Source organism: Salvia miltiorrhiza, chromosome 4 (assembly GCF_028751815.1).
Source record: "Salvia miltiorrhiza cultivar Shanhuang (shh) chromosome 4, IMPLAD_Smil_shh, whole genome shotgun sequence".
Lineage (NCBI taxonomy): Eukaryota > Viridiplantae > Streptophyta > Magnoliopsida > Lamiales > Lamiaceae > Salvia > Salvia miltiorrhiza.
In genome coordinates this window covers 47,192,970-47,215,170 of record NC_080390.1, presented here as the reverse complement: position 1 = coordinate 47,215,170, position 22,201 = coordinate 47,192,970, and the positions used below count along the sequence as shown (strand labels likewise).

At 33.6% G+C, this 22,201-nt stretch overlaps 3 protein-coding genes and 1 non-coding gene across 5 annotated transcripts; 2 read left to right on the top strand and 2 right to left on the bottom strand.

Moving 5' to 3' along the window:
* Window positions 1–2,923: 2,923 nt before the first annotated feature.
* Window positions 2,924–4,329, bottom strand: LOC131023863 (LOB domain-containing protein 41-like). Its single transcript, XM_057953488.1, has 2 exons — window positions 3,845–4,329; window positions 2,924–3,763 (listed from the first exon to the last, which is right to left on the bottom strand). The coding sequence occupies exons 1-2, from the start codon at window positions 4,032–4,034 to the stop codon at window positions 3,132–3,134; spliced, it is 822 nt and encodes a 273-aa protein (XP_057809471.1). The 5' UTR covers window positions 4,035–4,329; the 3' UTR covers window positions 2,924–3,131.
* An 8,513-nt stretch (window positions 4,330–12,842) lies between these two features.
* On the top strand, window positions 12,843–12,915 carry TRNAV-UAC (transfer RNA valine (anticodon UAC)). The gene has a single exon. It is a non-coding gene; the product is annotated as a tRNA-Val (tRNA).
* A 609-nt stretch (window positions 12,916–13,524) lies between these two features.
* On the bottom strand, window positions 13,525–15,957 carry LOC131023862 (uncharacterized). Its single transcript, XM_057953487.1, has 3 exons — window positions 15,685–15,957; window positions 15,508–15,571; window positions 13,525–14,154 (listed from the first exon to the last, which is right to left on the bottom strand). Exons 1-3 carry the CDS (start codon window positions 15,795–15,797, stop codon window positions 13,897–13,899), a joined length of 435 nt encoding a protein of 144 aa, XP_057809470.1. The 5' UTR covers window positions 15,798–15,957; the 3' UTR covers window positions 13,525–13,896.
* Window positions 15,958–17,199: 1,242 nt separating this feature from the next.
* On the top strand, window positions 17,200–22,108 carry LOC131023861 (caffeoylshikimate esterase-like). 2 transcript variants are annotated; one of them, XM_057953485.1, is made up of 9 exons: window positions 17,218–17,391; window positions 17,456–17,616; window positions 18,732–18,761; window positions 19,546–19,672; window positions 19,759–19,905; window positions 20,088–20,218; window positions 20,296–20,433; window positions 20,592–20,690; window positions 21,686–22,108. In XM_057953485.1, exons 2-9 carry the CDS (start codon window positions 17,473–17,475, stop codon window positions 21,899–21,901), a joined length of 1,032 nt encoding a protein of 343 aa, XP_057809468.1. In that variant the 5' UTR covers window positions 17,218–17,391; window positions 17,456–17,472; the 3' UTR covers window positions 21,902–22,108. The 2 variants fall into 2 exon arrangements, with proteins under 2 accessions (XP_057809469.1, XP_057809468.1); XM_057953486.1 differs by having other exon boundaries at window positions 17,200–17,616.
* Window positions 22,109–22,201: the final 93 nt, after the last annotated feature.

Genomic DNA, 22,201 nt, shown 5'->3' with positions numbered 1-22,201 from the left:
ATATTTAATTGGGGGCGGAGGTAAGTTAAGTGGCATGGAAAAATATGTTATGTGGCATGGAAACACGATCTTCATTATTTTTGGCGGATGGAGGGAGTACTATATATATATTTTGATTTGGGGAGTTGGGGAGAGAAAGCAGTGAGGTTTGAACTCGGAACCTCATTGTTCATACACAGAAGGTCGCATCGCTTAGTGTCCCCTTAGGGACTACTATATGCATATATATTATGTATGGAGTGGTGCTAATTGGCCGTGATATGGGTGCTCATGATAATTTTAAATTCAAGATATTTAAATTTTTTGTTTAAAATAAAAATACAATATTGTTAGTTTTATTATTTAGTACACATTGTAAAAAAAATGCAATTCTTTTATAGTAATTATATTTTGTAAAAAAATAAAAAAATTATAAAAAAATTACAATGTGTAAAAAAATAAAATTAATTAAATATTATTTTTAATTTAAATATAAAAAATAAAATACATAAATTTAAAAAAAATTGCCATACCAAACAACTTTTCCCTTATATACATAACAATAAATCTATGTGGCCACCCACAAATTAATTTAATAGGAATTTTTGAGTTATTTAATTTATTTTTTTAAACAAAAATAGGATTTAGTTATTTTATTGTATTCTCTACATTGTACTTATTTTATTTATTTATTTATTACATTTCTTATTTTTATTTTATTTTTTAATAAACATAAAAAAGTTATTAAAAATAACTACAATGTAGAGAATACAATAAAATAAATAAATATTATTTTTATTTTAGAAAATAAGTTAAATAAACTTTTTTTTTCCATTTAACTAATTTGTGGGTGGCCACAATGTGGCTGTTAAGCATCACTCAATTTAACCCTAAACTAAATTGGCGATTATGTATAAAATTTGCTAATCAGTTATTTCTTTTCTTATTCTAAATATATTTTAGGAAGCAAATCAATTACTTGATTCTTTTAAGCACTATAATTATAATGCATAAAATCATATGTTCGTAGGGGCAAAAAATTTAATTATACAATTTAGCATTATAATTTTGTAAATATTATCACACCTTCTCTATATAGTTCAATTATTTTATAATTATACACGGCATAAAATAACAAGATTATAAGGGTCACCTGTGGCCTCACCCCAATACTCGTGGCATGTAGCCCGTGGCCCGACATCCATCTATCAAGTATATAACAATGTATCTCTTGGGTGATAAGATTTTAGGTAAATTGATATTAAAAGTGAAAAATATAAATTTGAAATAATAAAATTTCATGGACCATCACACCAATACTTTATTATAAAATTATTTGAAAATGAACGGCTAAAGTATATAAAATGACAAGATTGTATAGGAAAATTGATAGTAAAAATGGTGTGAGGCAGACTCACATTTGCGCACGATGTACGAGAGGAGAGATAAAGAGCGCATATCACACGTACCAAAAAAAATATTATTTTGTATAATCGATTTTTTTATGTAAAAATTGTTTAAAACTTAAGACTTTTGTGACGTTCGAGGACAAAGTACGGAGTGATCGCCGATGCAAAAGAGGCATGAACAAGAGTGACTCTAATTAAGACTTCCAAGAGGAGGAGCGCAGGGATGAATCGAAACACACATGAACGAGAGGAATTCCGAGAATATGTTGGAATGAGACGACATATTCAAGGAGAGTTTAAAGGATTTCATTGGGCTACTCATATCGATAAGATGCATCTTTTTTTCTGATGCCCACGTGGAAGAAATTTCAAGGTTAAGTGTGCTTGGCTTGAAGCAATTTCAGGATGGGTGACTCTCTGGAAAATTTCTCGGGGAGTGTGTGAGCGAGGACAAAACCGGCTAGAAAAGACTCGTGTTGGTTTGTGGGGACAGCCGTCAAGTCTGGAGTCGGGCTGTTACAACTTTAATTTTAATTTTAACTAAATATAGCTTTACTATTTATAGTGTAATACACATTATATAAAAACTTACACTTTTCAACGTGAGTTTTGATATAAATTCAATTTAATGTAACTTATTTTTATATAGTGCATTATATATTGTCGAGAATCATACATTTAAAATGCAATTTAAGTGTAGAGAAACATACTCTTAAAATAAGCATACGATATAAATTCAACTTAATGTAACTTCTTTTTAAATTATTGCAATTTAATTTTCATATATTTTTTAATATAATTTTAATTTTTAATTAATATAAGATTGAATTTGAATTTTAAAATGCAATTTATTTTGTTATTTAATGTTTAATTTAATTTAAAAACACATAAAAAAATTATTAGCCCAGATATAGAGAGTCTCATTGTGAAAAATAGGATCATTTAAGATCCCCTTGAGGGATTCACGGTCAGAAATGCTTTAATCCCTCGAATTGACAGACTAATCAAAAAATAGTTTACCAATATTGGGCTGAATTGACATTCCTACTCGTGGTCGGAAATGCTTTAATCCCTCGAATTGACAGACTAATCAAAAAATAGTTTACGAACATTGGGCTGAATTGACATTCCTACTCGTACGGTTGGCATTAGTGATATGAAAATTAAGTACTGTTGGCATTAGTGATATGAAAATTAACGAAAATTAACTTGATCGACTCATATAAGTCTATAATGAATTTCTAATATCTCATAGTATTTAATTTTATTTTATTTTAAACTTGATATTATCTAATTTCTTCAAAATAAAATAAAATAAATTACAATTTATATATTTGATTTATTTATTCTTAAAATGTTACATCAGACACTTAATACTTTATGAATTAATAATATTAGATAAAAAAGAAATTACATAGAAGACTCGAACACAAATTATATTTTAACATTAAGCATGAACCCTTTATGATTTGGTCAAGGCGCATTGTCACATTTTACATATTCATAAAGTTAAGCAAGAAATGGAACAACAGAAATAATGAAAAATATTTAATTCTATTGTCGATATTAATTTCTATCACATGCATGATTCATATCACATTTGTGTACATGTCTTTCTCCCTTAAGGAGATTTAGTCACCAAAAACATATACTCGTATATTCTGAGAAATTAAAAAGGAAGAAAAAGATGAGAAAATAAAGAATATATTTATCAAAACTGATGATCATCAATGTCCCTTCCCCTCACAAATCAAGCCCCAGCTCCATTTTACAAAGCTCAGCCGACTCAACAGCTTCACCAAGCTTCCCCATTTTCGGCTGTTTAATCGGCTCGAAGCCGAGGGTTAGATCCAGCTCAATCACATCTCCGGCGTCGTCTAGCCTCTCCTCCGACTCCGAGTTGCGATCCGCATGGGCTTCCGGCTCGGGGGTCTCAGCCGAACCCAAACTCTCCTCGCTCCGGCGGCTCGTCCTCTCCGGAACAGGCTCAGCCGTTGCAGACTGATGGCTGAGAGCCGACTCGTGGCTCGGAGACCCGTTCCCGCTCTCGTCGGGCGACCCGACCCAGACCCGGCTCCGCCTGCCCTTCGAGGCGGACCGCTTGAAGCGGCAGCGCGTCCTGACCCGGTGCAAGTCGCCCGACCCGGAGAGGGTACCGTCCTTGGTGACGTGGCGTATATCGAAGGCCTTGAGCGGCGGCCCGTTTTTGGCCTCGGCGGCGTCGGTGGATATCTGGGTGATGGGCGCCCCCTTGAGCACCGCCTCCACCGCGGTCTGGCAGAGCTGCCAGCTGCCCGACCACATCAGCCCGACCGACCCGTATATTGGGTTGACGATCCGCCCGCACGCCTCGTACAACAAAGACCTAAATATAGCTGCATATATTCAGAAATTGAGGCGTCAGAAATGGAATTTTACGCTGCTTTGGTTAAATTTGAAAGAGGTGCGGGGCGGACCAGGGCGGAGGTGGTGGGGGCCGGCATTGATGAGGTTCATGAGGCCGGCGCGGCCGTAGAACTTGGCGAGGAAGACGGTGGCGTTGGCTTGGGAGTCGGGGCTCTTGATCCACTCCAAACACGGCCTTATGCTGCAATTCTCGCTGCAGCCCTTCCGCAGCACTCGACAGCCGTTACAACTGAGTCGCATTTTGAGGGAGGTTGCAGAAAAAGAAAGGTGAGGGAGAGAGAGGGATGGGGGTTGAGTTTGTTGGGGTGTTTATTTAAAGTTGAGGAGTGGAAACAAGAAAAGGGCAAACTAGGGTCGCTTCAAGTTGTTTCAACTTTCAAGTAGGAAAGGAAAGAGAGTGGTATTCGGTGAAAACCGGGTTGCCACATTCATGGAAATGGGAGCTGTACGCTCATTTTTATTAAACTTGGTGCTACTATATTGTTTCAACATCTTACATCCTTCCACCATCGCGTGCTCTTCACACCCCAATTTTTATTCATCCTTCATCCCTTTATTTTCTATATTATATCAAGTATAAATAAACATTCAAAGTGAGATATGATCGGAATGCCATTTTACTAACAGAGTCAACTCGAACAAAGAGCTTCAATCTACTTCTATTTTTAAAATCTAATGAATTTAATTGGCTCAAATTGATAAAATTAATGATCCGTTTAGCACTAAGACAAAATAAAAGGCACGTCTTCTTTAATTCGCTCTTCGAACATTAAATGTTGTTATTCGAAATTTAAATATTGTTATGGTAAATTCATTTATCCTTTATGAAACTACTGTTATGTATTTTTCGTTGCAATATCATATCATTCATAAATTCATTCATAAAAATACAATTACTTATAATATCAACCTCAAGATTCAAAACAGTAAATGAAAAACTAACTACTTTATTATTGAAATTTATAATTTTTAGAATTTACTAGATAAAGTTTATACATTTTGAGGATAATATTTTTGATACTATTAGATGCCATATTTTATTTAACCATGATAGAAATATGATCATACAATTTTTTTTAGTCGGTAAATAATAGTACTTCATTTGTCCCACAAACATCTTTTTAAGAGATGATGGTACGGATTTTCATTAAAGTTAGTTGTGTATTTGATGAAGAGATAATGAGTCTCACATAAAGTGGAAATTGTAAGTGTAATCATTAGTGGAGTTATTTTCAAAAATCGGTTAGGAGGATGTCTCGGAGACGAACCAAAATAGATAGAGAGCAAGATGTTTGAAGGATGGAGTGAGTATATATAAATATTTTATTTTGCAAATAATTTTATGTGATTGTTCATGCAATGGAACACTCATATATTCTAATAGAACACTTGTAAATATCATATTACACTCTAATGAGACACTTATAAGTACTCTATTAAAATAAGTGAATAATTTGCACCGACCTCCTACATCCTATTTATTTTTCATTATACGCCTTAATTATAAAAGATACTCCATCCATCCCAACTAATTTGATCAATATTATTCTTGGAGTCGTTTCAATTGAGTTGATTAATTCCTTATATAAAATATATATAAATAAGAAAACATATAATGACTTATTTAATTTATTATCAAATATACTTAAAATAGTAGTAATTTCTTAAATTCCTATCATGTTTTCATCCATCCTTACTAATCACTTCTAAACTCTCGTGATTCATATGTGACTATCAACATATGTTCATAGTTATATAAGTAACATTATGAATATTACATTGTTAGCCATGATGGAATAGTCCTAGATGATTTTCATGCTCATAGATTCGCTTACAAATTATGTTAGTCCAATTTGAATTGAAGATTTGTAGACGTGGGTTAGGGAGAGCGTTTGTTTTTGCTAATATTATGATTATGATTAGTGGGACAGGTGGTAAGAGGAAAAGGGGCGCGTGGGAGTCACAGGGAGGTGTCAGAGTGCGGTCGAATCGCCACATATCGTGGAGGTGGGGCCCGAGTCCACATCCTCCTGGTTTTGTGGAAAACCGGTGAGTGCGAAAAACAGGCGGCTGGTTTCTGGTATAAGCTCTGTGGGCGGAAGCCGAGTCGTCACGTCACTCAACTCAACTCGCTCGTGCTTATCCCATAAGCTCGGACTTACTAATATTTTCAACAACTTGTCATTACTTAATCCACGTTGTATATTAATATTAATACTACCAATCTCAATATTCCCAACTTTTTTGTTACGGGTTTTGCTCGCCCACTGGTCGTTGCACTCTGTTTTGTATTTAAGTAGTACTTTATTTTTAACAAATACGGACAAATTAAATGACCAATTTTCTCGAGAATATGTTCAAAACCGAGTGGCTTTGTCATTGTGTTCCCACTCCAAATCTGCAATGCAATGTCTTATATTTGTAACCAACGAAATTTATCAATTGCTACGCGGTTCAGAATTAAGTAGGTTTCCAAGTATCAATAATAATAATAATAATAATAATGATGATGATTTTTTTAAAGGGAAATAGCACCAAAATCCTTGCGATTTCGCGAAATTCGCATATTTTTCTTGACCTTCAAAAGGTAGTGATTAAATCCTTAAACTTAATCCCGATTTTTATTTTTCCCATAAAATTGATCGGCTCCTAAACTTATGCTGACATGGCTGGCGGAAATTCACGTAGGATTAAATTTCAGGCGAATCGTTGACTGTGTTTAAGCGAGAACATTAAACGTCGTCGTTTTAAATAAAATTAGGGTTATTCAGAGATGATCTGCTCCTCATCTCTGGCCGCCGTGACCAGGCAGCCGGTCGCCTCTCTCCCACTAACCCCTCTCTCCTCTCTTTATAGATCCCATCTTCTCTCTTCTCCTCCGGCTGCCGCGACCAAGCCGCCTCTCTCCCGCTAACCCCTCTCTCCTATCTTTACAGATCCCCTTTCATCTCTTCTCATCCGACCGCTGCGACCAGGCCGCTTCTCTCCCGCTAACCCCTTTATCCTCTCTTTACAGATCCCCTTTCATCTCTTCTTCTTCGGCCGCCACGGACAACAAGCATGAGGCGGCCACCGATGTAACTCCGGGGAGGAGCGTCGGCCTCGTCCTTCGTCTGTTCTCCCTCAAACTGAAACACCCTCTGAATCTCCCTCTCTGTCCTCTCCCATCCGCCCTTGGCTGGGCAGCGCAGCGACACCGCTGCCGCCGACCCCAGCCTCCCTCATCTCTCTTAACTCTGCCCCTAAGTCAGACGACGACACACAATCGCCGACCGCCTTGTTCCCTCAACCAAACCAATCACGTACCCTCAACAAGAAGCTCAGCAAAACGGCGAGAAAATATCATTTGAAGGTCAAGGGAAAAACAAGAATCGCGCCAAACTTCAGGGATTTTGACACTATTATGTTAGACGCAAAACGACATCGTTTAGCTCTTAATTAATCTACTCAGCATAAGTGTGCCACGTTGGTGACACGTCATCTAATTAATGGATGGAAAACGTCATTTAAGGGAAAAACGAGAATCATAGCAACGATTAAGGATTTTATCACTATCTTTTGAAGGTCAAGGGAAATATGCGAATTTCGCGAAACCACAACGATTTTGGTGCTATTTCCTTTTTTTTTTTTTTTTAAATAACCATATTGAAAAAAACAACAACATTACCCTTACAAAATGAAGGACTTTTTTCGTAGGAGATTTATAGGAAAAAGATGTTAAGATGAAGTGATAATTTAGAATGGAGATACTAATTTATTGCTAGTTAAATTCTCAAAATAAAAAATTACTGTGTTATTACTAGTTTCGTTAAGGATTGAGATATAGTGTTTTACATTTGACGTCTCACTTTTAATTTTACTTATTTTATTATATTTTTATTCAATTTTAATTTTATAAGCTTTAGTTTAATTTTATGATTATCAACTAAAATTTATTTAATCTAATTAGAGTATATAATTAGTTTTATTATTTAATTTCATTTTTCTTAACTAGTAATAGGTTGATAAATTCAAAATCTATATCTATATATATACGAAACACCAGTTTTTGTTCCCGCCAATTTTTCTCCTTCCTTCCACTATGCATTTTTTCCACATTTTCTCTCTCCTCTCTATCACACGTTTTATTTTTCACTATTTTTTTCATACAATTTCTCTCTCTTATACTCTCTTTCATACTTGAGTGATTTTCTTAAAAAAAAAATTTGATATATGAAAAGATATTCTATATGTATCTTAAATTAAAGATAATGACAAGATTTTTAATTTGGTATAAAAATCATAAAATATGAATTTGAAACAAATAAGTTATTATAATTAAAAAATTTATGATAATTATTTTTCTCTCTCTTCTTTCTTTTTCTCTATTCTTTTATATTTTTATCTCTTCTTTTTTTGCACTGTTATTATTGTTGTTATTATATCGTAATTGTTTTATTGTAATTTAATAATTGTTGTTATTTTATTTTTTTTCTCTCTCCCTCTTTACTACAAAAAATCGTTTATCTTTCCTCTTTTGATAAAAAAATAATTTAGAATGAATAAGTTATGATTATTTAAAGTTTTAAAATATAGTATTTTGTTCTTTCCTCTCTATTTTAATGAGTGTTAATTTTCTCTTTAATGACATATTTACTTTTTTCTATTATATTAATTTAATTATTTTTCTTTTTTTCTTTTTTGTATTTTTAGATAAAAATAAGTAAATATCACGTGTTTGTGTTTACATATATTTTTTAAATTATAATAGTTTAAATGTAATAGAGGTGAAGGAATATATATTGGTTCATTTTATAACTCTTTTTTAAAAATAATTTTTTTGTATTAATGTTAATATAACTTTGTAGATGAAATTAGTATATATATTAAAAAATATAATTTCAAATATTTTTTTATATTTGTGAATTATTTATTTATTATGATGCATCATACTTTATAATTATAATAAAGTTTAATGCTAATTTTCATTATCAAATAATTATTAATTATTTAATAACTATAATTGTCATTACACTTTATAAGTTGAAAATTTACATTTTCAAATCCATAATTTTATTGAGTAATTGATGTCGTTTATTTTCGATACTCGTCGTGCATCGCACAGGAGATCGTTCTAGTTATAATAAAACACTAGATTTCATTACATTTGGTTGGTCAAGACTCAAGAAAAAGGTCAGTAAAATCACCTAAGTTTGTGGGATTATCTTGATATTTAATTTAACCACAATTTGAGAGAAATTATGTGATTTCCACAAAATTTGGGTTGCTACATAATTATAATCAAGTAATAATGCTCCTGGCAAATGAGACAACCACGAATGTTGAATGTCTAAACCTGAAAAAAAATATATATATATATATATATAGAAGGGAAATGCGCACGAAGGTTCGGGTCACAGCTTGTACAAGTTCAATTACATTTTATGATGGTATTCATGTAGGTTTTTATCTAAAGACTGGTGTGTATTTTAGATTTAATAATTTCACACATAGTATATTCTGATAGTACGTGGAAATACTTCTAACTTATGGATATGTATAAAATGTAGGTCAATTAAAAAAAAATGCATAATTACAAAATTCCACCACTTTTTTTCCTATGTCACTCTTCTCCCCGTGGTGCAATCAAACTCCACAAATAACCATTGGAGTTTGTCACAATTGATTTTTCCGATCATGTGTTTGTTTAATAGACCAATGTTGTACGAAAAAAAGGGGTAAAACAAAACATATCAAATTATTGTTCTGCCATTAGATTATGTTTAAATATGCGATATTCAACCACTAAACAAGCGCGCAAATTGGTTGGAAAAAGTCAATTTCAGCAATCTGTTTGTGAAGAAAATGTCAAATTTCTTTTTAGGGGAGAAAATGACAATGTTAATTAAAAGGTAAACGGCAAAATATATATATATATATATATATATATATATATACCAGTGGCAACGTAACTGCAAAATTTGGTTCTCAAAAAAAAAAACTGCAAAATTTGGGTGAATAATTATAGTTATCCCATTTAATTTTGTATTATTTTTGGTGAGTTGGGCAAGCACTTGCTAATTTGATCAAATAATGGCAAGTTGGCGGACAAATGACTCGACCTTGCGTGGAAATGTTGAATACTATTGCAATGCAATCTAATGACTTCGTCTGCTATTCTTTTAACTTCTCCACCATCGTCTAAATTAATCGGAAATCACTTTACATCACAATTTATATAAAATCGTAATTATATTATATAAAAAAAAATTATATTAATTATTATTATTTTTAATTAATTTAACCAAATTAAAATGATAATATAACTTATGATATTAATCTCAACCACTTTTTTTATTTTTAATTGATAAAATAAAAATTCTCTTTTTATATAAGTATTTATATGGTGAACTTTTATAAAAAGTTGACGTGGGATTATAGAGTTTAGAAAAAAAAATGTAGAATATGATGGAAGATTGATGAGTCTCATTTGTTGTTAATCATATAAAGAAAATATTTGTTAAATTTACATTTTTTCATCTTTTGAGCGTCAGACTTCTAATTAGCATCATCATTTGAAGCTTGAAAGATTAAAATTGAATTTTAAGGGTAGATGTAACAATAAACCAACAAAAGCAACTTCAAAATTGTCATACCATAATCATATCAAAAGTTTGAATCCGCCAACTTTTATGCATTTAATCATGCAACAATGAATCGACAAAAGTAACTTTAGCACGCATCGATATCCCATCATAAAGCACACACAATTCTATATTTTTCATATTATATAGTACCCCATCCGTCCTTAATCCTTATAAAAAGTATTTATTTCTAAATTAACACATATTTTAATAAAGTAGTTGAATGTATTGTGAGTGGATTAAGGGCTCACTTTATTGTGAGTGTAAAACTTACAAAAAATAGACTGAATACATTTTATGAGGACGGACGAAAATGACAAATTTGATACATTTTATGACAAAAAGAGTACAAGATATTGTATATTTTAAAATAAGAACAACCAATAAAAAATACTCCCCCGCCCCTCAAACATCTTCCTAAGGGAATGTGACACGAGTTTTTTTTTTAAATAGTTGTGTATTTGATGAGTGGAGAATGAGTTCCACAAAAGTGAAGATTCTAAGGGCAATAGTCAGTGAAATTATTTTCAAAAATAAATTAGCCAGATATTTTGGAGACGGACCAAAATAGAAACAAAGGAATATGTTTGAGGAACAGAGGGCGTAACTTCTTTTATAAAAATAATTGAATTAAAAAAATGGAAAAGTTCAAATAGAAACAACCAAAGTAAAAAAGAAAGAATATAAAAAATAGAGGATGTTGAAAAAATAAAATAAGAGTAGGGAGGAGAGATGACATAAAAAGAAGTATGGTTCTAATTTTAAGATTTTTTTTTTGCCAAATCAATATAGTTGCATTGGTTAAAAGCTATCACATCAACTTTTTTGTATGAAAATAGTTACTATTGCATCAACTCTAAAGATCATTTTATTTGGAGTTTGAAAGAGAATAATTGATTTGTAAGCATCATTTTATTAGAGTTGGTCAGATCAAATTGACTTTTGAATATCATCTCGTCTGAAGCTTGAAATACCAAAATCGACTTTTAAGCATCATCTCATATGAAGCTTGATAGACCAACTATTACTTTCGAGCATTATCTCGTCTTGAGTTTGACAAACCACCATCTAACTTTTAGATATCATCTTGTCTGGAGGTTGAAAAATTAAATGTGAATTCTCAGAAGTTAGATATGGAGATACTGATGTGAAGCCCAGGGACAAAGTACGGAGTGATCGCCGATGCAAAGAGGCACGGACAAGGAGCGGCTCCGATTAAAACTTCTAAGCGGAGGGGCGCAGGGATGAACCAGAACACACCTGAACGAGATGGATTATGAGAATATGCAGGTATGAAACTACATATTCGAGGAGAGTTTAAATGATTTGATAGGTGCTACTCATATCAACAAGATGCATCTTCTTTTCTGGTGCTCATGTGAAAGAAACTTCAAGGTTAAGCGTGCTTGGCTTGGAGCAATTTCAGGAAGCGTGACCTTCCTGGGATGTTTCTCAAGGAACGTGCGAGTGAAGACAAAACAAGCTAGAAAAGACTCTGTTAGTCTGTGGGGACAGCCGTCAAGTTTGGAGCCGGACTGTTACAACTGATACTCATATGTCATGTGAAGATAATGTAGATAGCAAAAATTCAAATAGAAAATACTATTATTAGAGTGACATATCATGAAAAGACCATATTTGACATTTGAGCATAATCTCATCTGATACTTGAGATAACACAACTTATCTCGAAGAAGCAAAGCATGTCACTTTTGATTTATGAGCTCTAAAACGTGAGATCTCACTTCTAATTTTTGTGCAACATTCGTTTTCCAATTTTTCCCCATCTTTTTCTATACATTCCTACCTTTTTTCCTTTTTTTAGAGTATAATTTGACTTCATTTAGTACTAATTCTAATTGTTCATTTCGAAAGTTTAGGGTTATCAATTTTTTTCCCTTTTATTTGTTTATTTTTCTACCACCCTCAACGGTACCCCCTATATTCCTATTAATATTTTTTCTTCTTTTCCTTTTAATTTTGAAGTGAATTTTAATAATTTTCTATAAGAAATTGATTCAATGGTAGCCCAATTGCTCTGTGGTAGCCCGCATGTTTCTCGATCGTGGGATTTATTTATTTTCACAATAGCGTCTTATACTTATATTCTTTATTAATTTCTCCTCATATGAATTTGTAAGGTCGAAAAAATTAGAGTCCAAGAGAAGTAGATTTACACTCTTCGAAATTGAATGTGTCATTTTAGCTAACGAGCTAAGAATGTAACTGCCATCCGTCAACAATATCTTCATCATACACCTTATATTTATCAACATCTGCTATATTTTTCATTGGTAATTAAAATATAGAGAATGTTATAAACAAAAATTTCAGGTGTCACTAATACCAAGCAGCCACGCCTAGCGTACATTTCTTAAATATTAAATTTATTATAAGTAAACTTAATAAAAAATAATGTACAGTTGGTGCTGTGGTGTAGTGGTTATCACGTCAGTTTTACACACTGAAGGTCCCCAGTTCGATCCTGGGCAGCATCATATTCTCTTTTTCTACCTCTCTATGAACTTTTTGCCTCTTATTTTCGGGCAGCATCATATTCTCTTTTTCTACCTCTCTATGAACTTTTTGCCTCTTATTTTCTCCCAATTAGAATCATATCCTTTCACATTCATATCAACCTTTTCACTTTATTTTTTCCCCTAATTACATTCATCAATATCTACATACGTTGCCATCCCAAATAGATTTGTATACGGTGCGTTTAGGAATCATCAATCCACACTTAGAATTATTATAATTCAAATTTATTAATCACAATTGTGACTTGATCAGGGTGCTACTATCTATGGTATGCTGTAATATCTTGTACTATACATTTTTTTTTTCTTTCTGTTTATTATTTATTTATCCACGGACAAAAAGACCTAATATACGCAGACGTGCAGGAATGATTATCTAAAATTATTTGGATAAAAAATATGGAGAGACTCTTCCCTGTTGTTGGAGTCGAATTTAAGTAAAAACAATACTCAGGCAATACAGTGCTGTATAATTTTTTGGCGTCGTGCATAATTACAAGCGATTGGCCGGTATACTCCAAACTCACATAAATAAATGTACACAGGACAACAAAGTTCCACATCTCATTTCTGCTGTCAAAAACAAAATTATTAGGAACTATATGACATGATATTTTCTATAGTTACAAAAGCACTCTTTACAAAGCATCTCCCGGATAATCAGAAGGCACCCCCAATCAACTTACCAATCTTCCTCCATAAACACAAAAAAAAAAAAGAAAAAAAAATTTGTATAAATTCAACTTCACCGGCTTCAATTTTCCCGACTTATTGCTCTTTGGTCAGCTGAACATGGGTTACTCCTCCTCAAGATCACCTAACTTTATTATTAACCTAGCCTAATCTAGAAGATCACAGTCAAAGTTTTTGAGATTTTCACTCCGTTTCAAGTGGTTCTCTCTCTCTCTCTAAATTTTTACATGCAAAATTTATGGTATGCTATGCCATAGCAGTAACACGGGATTGACAATCAAAACCTTCGACTCTTACAGCTGCTTGTTTGTTTCCAAACTTAACTCTAGAATGGGATGATGGAAGAGAAGCTGAATCGGAAGGGGAGGAAGCTGTGGGGCCGTGTTTTTGAACCCTGAAATGGGCGTCTTGTGCTAGAGGATTTTGAACTCTGCATGGAGGAGAGCCAAAGAAAAATGGGGGAGATGATGATACAGTTGCACATCCTTCACCTTGGAACCCCTCCTGTTGAACAAGATAAAAGGGTTCAAATCACACGATAGTTCTTTAGCATGCAGCGCCTGCAGTTTATGATGCCAAAAGCCAAAAGATATGATAGAATGACATTTAACAAAAGACAACATCATATGAGATCTAATTTCTCACTTCCAACGATGACTGCAAGATGAGATGTATAACTGATTGCCTTTTGGCACCAAAAACCAAATTCTCTTGACTTCTCCATTTGGACATAAGTAGTTCGGAAGCTTTAATTCAGGATACTTTGCATGAAATAAATTGATTCCTACCTAGTAAGCTAGAAGCCAGAATGAAACATCCAAAAATCAGCATTGAGTATTTGCAACTGTATGCTAATAATGCAAGCCAAAACTGCATGGAAGATCATAACTGACATTCTGAGTGATTCTTGCCAAAACTTGTCACACTAAATGCTTGTAACATTATTCTCTCCAGTGGGATGATAACAAGAAAAAGAATAATAATAGTAGTAAATTATTATTATTATTATTATTATTATGTGTAATAAGAAACCTGGAGGGCCCGTGAGATGATTTGATTGTATTCAGTTAACAAGGTTAACCAATTTTTTCTTTTTACATCCATTAAGCCTCCGTGCAGAAAAATCACTTATTAATACAAGACTTTAGGAGCGAAGCAGAATGATTTATAAAATGTGATGAGCAACAAAACACATAACTTATAGAAGGACATAGCCAGAGGGGGGGGGGGGGAGACAAAGAAAACTAGTCCCTACTTCTAATGTTCTACAAATGATTACATGCAAGCCAACTCAAATGCATGCCTTTCGCAGAACCATCGATCAATCAACAGATCAAATATCAAAGCTGCGTGCAGTATGAATAAACAATCTATCATTGTATGAAAATAATTGACTGAAAGCTTAATGCAAATAAATTGTTGAAGGCTAAAACAGTATCCAATTCAAAAACATTGACGGAAGCTTGAAGAAGAGAGTTGAATGGCAAAATCCAAACTACACCAGATATTATATACCCAATCCAGTGGCCGCTGGAATGAAAATTCGACCAAAAAGGGGCAAAAGTAAGCTACAAAGAAGCATTTTAGCCGAAGAATGATCATTAGGAATTTGCCATCACCAAGTAACACAATGAGTTCGTGGTGTGAGAATAAAAAGTGAAGATTCAGAATCACAATTTTAAAAATAAATAATCGACATTGTGCAAGGACATACACAAGAAAAGAATCAATTAATTCGGAAAATAACCATAAAACTACACTTGATGAACCACTTCTTTAAATTGACAATTATAATGCGCATAAATCACATTAAACATTTTATCAACAAATAACGGAAAGAAGAAAAACAAAAACTACCTTACAAAGGGTTAAATCAAGCAATTCAGCGCCGGCTCTCGAATCAAACGCCTCAGCACCATCACTGCTCCATTAGAAACAAGTGAAAAATCAATGAAACTAAACGTAGAACCAACTCAACTATTTTCTTTATTAAAAAAAAAATCTTCTCCCGAAAAAGAGAAGGAAAATCCTTACCGTAAGTGACATCTCAAGGGCATCACGGAATTGCTAAAATTGGACGGCCCGACACGACGAGGCTTCGGACAAACAACGCGTCCCGTGGCTATTAGGTTTTCGTAACAATCCATTTCTCTTTCAAATTTGTGACATGTGATGAAATTTTATGCAGAGACCTGAATTTCGTGAAATTCGAAGAAATATATTGCTCCTCTGTTCCTGAGAGAGAGAGAAATAAGGCGAGTGGCCGGTTTTACGAGGATGGAGGAAGGCGATAAAATTGGAGGAATTGTATAGAGAGGGATAATTTGGGGATTATGTCCAAGCTTAGGGGCATAATTGGGATTTACCATTAAGTAGATTTTATAGTAATTATTACTCCTTCTATCCCACCGAAAATGAATCGTATTCTTTTTCAGACCGTCCCAACTAAAATGAGTCATTTTTTTTGGTAAAAACTAAGAAATTCAAGATTCCATTAATAAAATTAGAGGTGGTCTTGGGTACACCTAGGTATCCAAATCCTAACCTACATTCTGATTCAAACATGCATTCTGACTCAAATTGTATAAATGACACTATTCAGTTATACAAATGACACTGTCTGTAATTGACATTATTCTGTTATACAAATGACACTGTCTGTAATTGACATTATTCTGTTATACAAATGATATTGTGTATAATTGACATTATTTAGAAATATAAATGACACTTCCTATAATTGACAATGTAAAACTGTAAATACTATAATATTTTAAATAACACTACAAGATTGAAAATGACACTATAACATTTAAAAATGTTACAATGTCATTTATACAATTGAATAATGTCAATTAAAATCAGTTTTATTTGTATACCTGAATAGTGTTATTTACACGATTTGAGTCAGGATGCGGGTTTAGATTAGTACGCGGGTCAATTTGAGTGTATGATACACCCGAATGTATAGGACATTTTGTGATAAAATTAATTACACCTTTATTTTTTTAATCACTTTAATTAGTACTCATTCTTTATCTTTGAAATTAATTTTTAACTATTTTTAAAAAATATTTAATTACACATATAATTAAATATACTCACTAAATAATACTAATTCTTAAAATTTCGTGTCAAAAAGACTGCCTCACTTATGATAGGGAGGGATTACTTTATATACTATTGAATATATAGATTTACTGTCAAGTATTCTTTATCAGACCGAGGATACCAATTTTGGATGCAACCAACACCAATTTCAAATCAATATTTCCTCCATCGTCGAATTTCGGGTGCCCAAGTATGTTACATAATCTTGAACAAAATACACTTGATCTTAATATGCCATAGCGATACAAGAATGCAAAATAAAACAATTTAAAAAATGAAAGGAGGTAATCGTGATTATTACATTTATAATCATAGTTGTGCTCAAATAATTAGACCAAGATTTGGAAGGTTCTGTTTGTCCATTTTTATTACGGCGTTAATTAATGTTTTGACTCTGAAAATGAGGCCTGTGGGCTATTATTTATTTTGACAACAACAGAACATTTTACGTGGACATACCATAAGTTTTTTGCATAGTGCAAAGAAATGACATCCTATCCTAATCTAATATAAAACCAAAATAATACTCCATAGAAATTGCTCATAAATTCAGTTATCCCAATATACGCAAGCTTTGAATCTTAAGCGCTCTTTCAATTGCATACGAAAACCAAACTGCCTCAATTCATCGCAACTGTCTTTCTTTCTTCCCTCGTTTCTGATTCTTTAAATCTGGCTGGTCTGTTTGAACTAGAACTGAAAGGTCAAGCGATGGGGAATCCTGTGAAGTTTGAGGGTATAAGCGAGGATTTGCAGAAGATTCTGGATGCTGAAATGGACCATGTGGGGCCCAGGAGGCGAGCTCGTGAGGCCTTCAAGGACATTCAACTCTCCATCGATCACATCTTGTTCAAGGTATTTCGGAATTGCTCTCTGTATTTGATTATTCAAGAAAAAAAAAAAAAAAAAAAACTTGTGCTTTATGTGTGTGTAAGCTTGAATGCAAGATTTGGATTGCTTGTTTGAGTGGACTTGATTGCGGTGGAGCTCCGTTTATGGTAATGAAATTGATCTTGAAACTGGTGTTCTTGGCGTTGTGCTTGATGGTCTGATTTGAGTTTTTTGTAACATCTAAAACTATATTATTGCTGTTTGAATCTTATTTTGGTGCTTCAAAAGCAAAATCGACCCTTTATTTTAAATCTATATTTGTATTGATGTTTGATGTCATTAGAGGCGTTTACTTTGAACATGTTTGACCATCTTATCCTTCAAATACTTAATCCTATGTTTTATCTATCTATCTTATTACTCAAAGTAAATGCCCCCTAAAGGGATATGCATATTGTGGTGTTCTTATGGTTGCATGACCCTGGTTATATTGTTACTGGTGGTGGATTTCATTTGTCGATGAAATCATAGGAATTTAAGATTTTCAATCGAATACCTCAACCGGTAGTTTCTGTAGTTGAATATTAATTGGAAAAAATTAGGCCTCTAGTGTGCTACACTATAAACTGGATACTTACACTTGATAAGAAAGAAGAGATGTGTGTGAAAATCTCTGGGAACGATGAGGCTTGTTCCATGTTCTAATAAGAAATATTCTTTTTAGCCTTTTGGCTAAAATCAAGTGTATTCTGACAAGAACAGATAAATCCGCAAGAAGTGAATATATCTGAAACGTGGTATGGTGAAACTGAAGGAAGATCGTGTATAACAGTATAAGTAGACGGAATAAACAAGGAACTGATTGGTTTGTCGTCAATAGGACTGAAAAAACTACAAATAGGTACCTTAAATGGATGGAGTCATTCTATTTTGGGTGTAGATAACCTGCCATGTATTCGTATTCTCATTAGGTTTTGATACAGAAACTTCTTCTGAGTTCTGTGCGATTGTCCTAAAGAGTTTCCAAGACAAGTTTTATTCTTATCTTTTGTTTCTTTTGAATTAAAGCATCTGTTGCTTCAAATCTTTTTTGATACCTATGACTTGCTTTTGTATTTATTGCTTTACATCTCTTGCAGATGCCGCATGCTGGATTGAAGATAAAAGAGGTAAAACATTTCATATTTCTGCTGTTTAGTTAAACTATTTTCCCTTTGGGGGCGTTAACTTTGAAGGATTAGCCTTGATAGATAAAAATAGTAAGGCTAATCCCTTGTTTACTTTGATGGATTGAAACTTCCCTTGATTATTTTTATCATTTGAGCTAGTTTTGTTGATTCTTATCCCATCAAAAAGGTGGGATTGGAGAAATCCTTCTCTTAAGGATAAAAATACTCAATCATCCATCTTATCAATCATGTAAAGTAAACGCCCCCTTTGTCCATTTTTACAATCCTTTAGTGGATGACTGCTTTTTTATTTTTAAAATATTTGGAAAATTGTCTACACGATGTCATATTTAGGTCTATTGTCCTGGATTATGGAATATCAGGGCTTGCATGAACATGTTTTGAAATAAGTTTTCTTCCAATATGATAATATTTAACCACAATAATTAACTGTGATATCTTCATGTTCGTGTCTTTTATCAAAACATAAATGCAATGCCAAATCTCATTGTTTTGAACTGGTTTTATTTTCCTTGCTAGCAATCAATGTACAATCCATCTTCTGTTTGCCATAATTGCAACATGACCTTAGACCGTGGCCATTCACTAGATATAAACTATTGTAACAAACATGACATATACAGTTTCAAATTTTCATTTCAATCTTTTCATGTGAAGGTAAAGAACTTTCTATTTTTAGTACCATGTATTGCTATTGCACTCAATTAATTGCCAAAACTTTCTGATATCGATAGTTAAGTATACTTATGTAGACTCTTTTCAGTCATATGAAGTTAATTCCAGAGGGTTAGAAATCTACTCGAAAAGTTGGCTTCCAGATAGTGGTTCCCCGAAAGCAGTCATTTGTTTCTGCCATGGTTATGGAGATACATGCACATTTTTCTTTGAAGGCACGTCTGGCTTATAAGATTGGTTATAGGCTATACATTGATTTTGGAGTACATTGAGACTTAGTGATTTGATGCTGTGTCTGTAGGAATTGCCAGAAAGTTGGCATCTTCTGGTTACGGGGTTTTTGCCATGGATTACCCTGGATTTGGTCTATCAGAAGGTCTGCATGGCTACATCCAGAACTTTGATATAATGGTCGAAGATGTCATTGAGCATTACTCGAAGGTGAAAGGTAGGGTATGAGGTAGCCTGAGTTTTGTCCTTTCCAACAACATTCAGGTCATGAGCACACACGTTAATAAGTAAATTTTATATGCTTGCTTCTATGTGTGTATGTGTGTGAAAGTTGAAATCAAGAGTACTATGCAAGCCTTTCAAGGTTTTCCTGTAATAGTCGGGTGATGATCAATGCAGAAGATCCAAATCTACACATGTTACCATGTTTTCTCTTCGGACAATCTATGGGGGGAGCAGTAGCACTCAAGGTGCACCTGAAGCAACCCGATGCTTGGAATGGTGCCATTCTTGTAGCGCCGATGTGCAAGGTACTTTTCCATTCTTTTCGAGGAATTCAACCCTCATGATGTACCTACGCATTAGAATGATTGTACCTTCAATCTAGATTGCAGATGATATGGTACCGCCTTGGTTAGTGACCCAAATTCTTACTGGAATGGCGAAATTGCTTCCAAGACTGAAGCTTGTTCCTCAAAAGGATTTGGCTGAATTGGCATTCAGGGATGAGAGGAAGAGAAAACAGGTAAGTTTTATTTTTCCCCTCTAAACTTTGTGTAGATGAAGGCTAAGAATTCATCAAATCATCATGGATTTACAGATTTTTTGACGGATTTTCTTTTAGTTTACTCGGTAAGAATATGATGAGCATTGAGCAGTTTTTATGGTTCATGATCTGTGCAGACAGTGTATAACATTGTTTCTTACAAGCATAAACCACGCCTAGGAACAGCCTTGGAGTTGCTGAGGACCACAAAAGAGATAGAGGAGAAACTGGAAAAGGTATGCTAATCACTCAATTCTATGATAAACTTTTGGGTCATCTTGTTTCTTTTTTTTTTTTTTGGATAAATTAACAATATTAAATAAAGAAATTTAAAGGCCGCGCCACAGGGGACTCGAACCCAAGACCTTTGGCCATAGGCATTAACCCCTTACCCCTTGGGCAACGCACGCACACATCTTGTTTCTTTCTTTGGTTTATGATCTAGAGGTCAGCTCAATAGTTGCATTTCCACTTAATGTCAAACATCGCATTTTTGTCTCAGCTTCTGAAAAAGGCTAATATTGTGAAATTCATAATTGCATTGGAAAAACTATTGTCGATGGACATTGTCATGATGTTTCATAGGTTAAGTCTAGCTCTAGTTACATGAAGCATACTCGTATAAAATTAGAAAATTTTCAAGTTTTAAAAGACTTAATTTTAAAGCATACTTGTATAAAGTTAGAAATATTTTGGAGAAACATGCAATGCCAATTCATGCATTTAGTTCTTGGCTTCTAAACTTAGGTTATACTGCTGCCAGAGAATCATTAGGCTGTATCTTTTTTTCTTTCTTTCCCTTTTCTTTTTGATCGTCTTTCTGGAAATGGATGTCTAAATCTAGGGTTTCTAGTAAAATTGTGTGCCTGATTTTTTAAACTATATGTGATCCATTTTTAGATCTTGGCCCTTAATTTGGTGGATTCCCCCTACCCCCTAAAAGTAGTTGCAAACTCAAGAGAAGGTTAATACCAGGTTAACTGCACACGTTTTTCTTCTTTGCTCTGTATTCCAATTAGTAAAATGCGTATTAGAAATTGCTAGCTCGGTTATTTGTAATAGGACTTCACGATTAAGGGAAGTAGATGATAAGATGGACAACATAATGCCAAATATTGTGAATCTCTTTGATCAAAGAAGAATGTGTGTAGTGTCGAACATGAGGGTACATGGTGAAGAAACATAACTGACTGAAGCTTGAGTTTGCATTCAACGCTGTTGTGCTGTGCAGGTGTCACTGCCATTATTGATCCTGCACGGGAAGGAAGACAAAGTAACTGATCCATCGGTGAGTAAGGCATTGTATGAGAAGGCAAATAGTCGAGACAAGAAACTTAACCTATACGATGGTGCCTATCACGCTCTTCTGGAAGGGGAGCCGGATGAGATGATACTTGGAGTATTTGGGGACATTATTTCTTGGCTTGATCAACATTGCAACTGCTAACCTTTCATGCACAACAAATTTATTTATCTCTGCGAATTATGCTACCACACATGTTTTTATTCACAAGTTTGATGTGGAAGTCGCATGAATTTTTAGTTTTTGGTAGTTGCAGTTGAGAAAAGAAATAGGTACAGATGAATATGATGCCTGATTGTTCTTGCATTACCATGAATTTGAAACTAGATATATATGATGCCAATTTATTTATTTTTCGCCATATATTTTATGTACAGAAAATGTGAATCTCGAATAAGACTGTTTTTGTTGAACTGTGTAGAATTTGATCGCTGCATCTCTGTA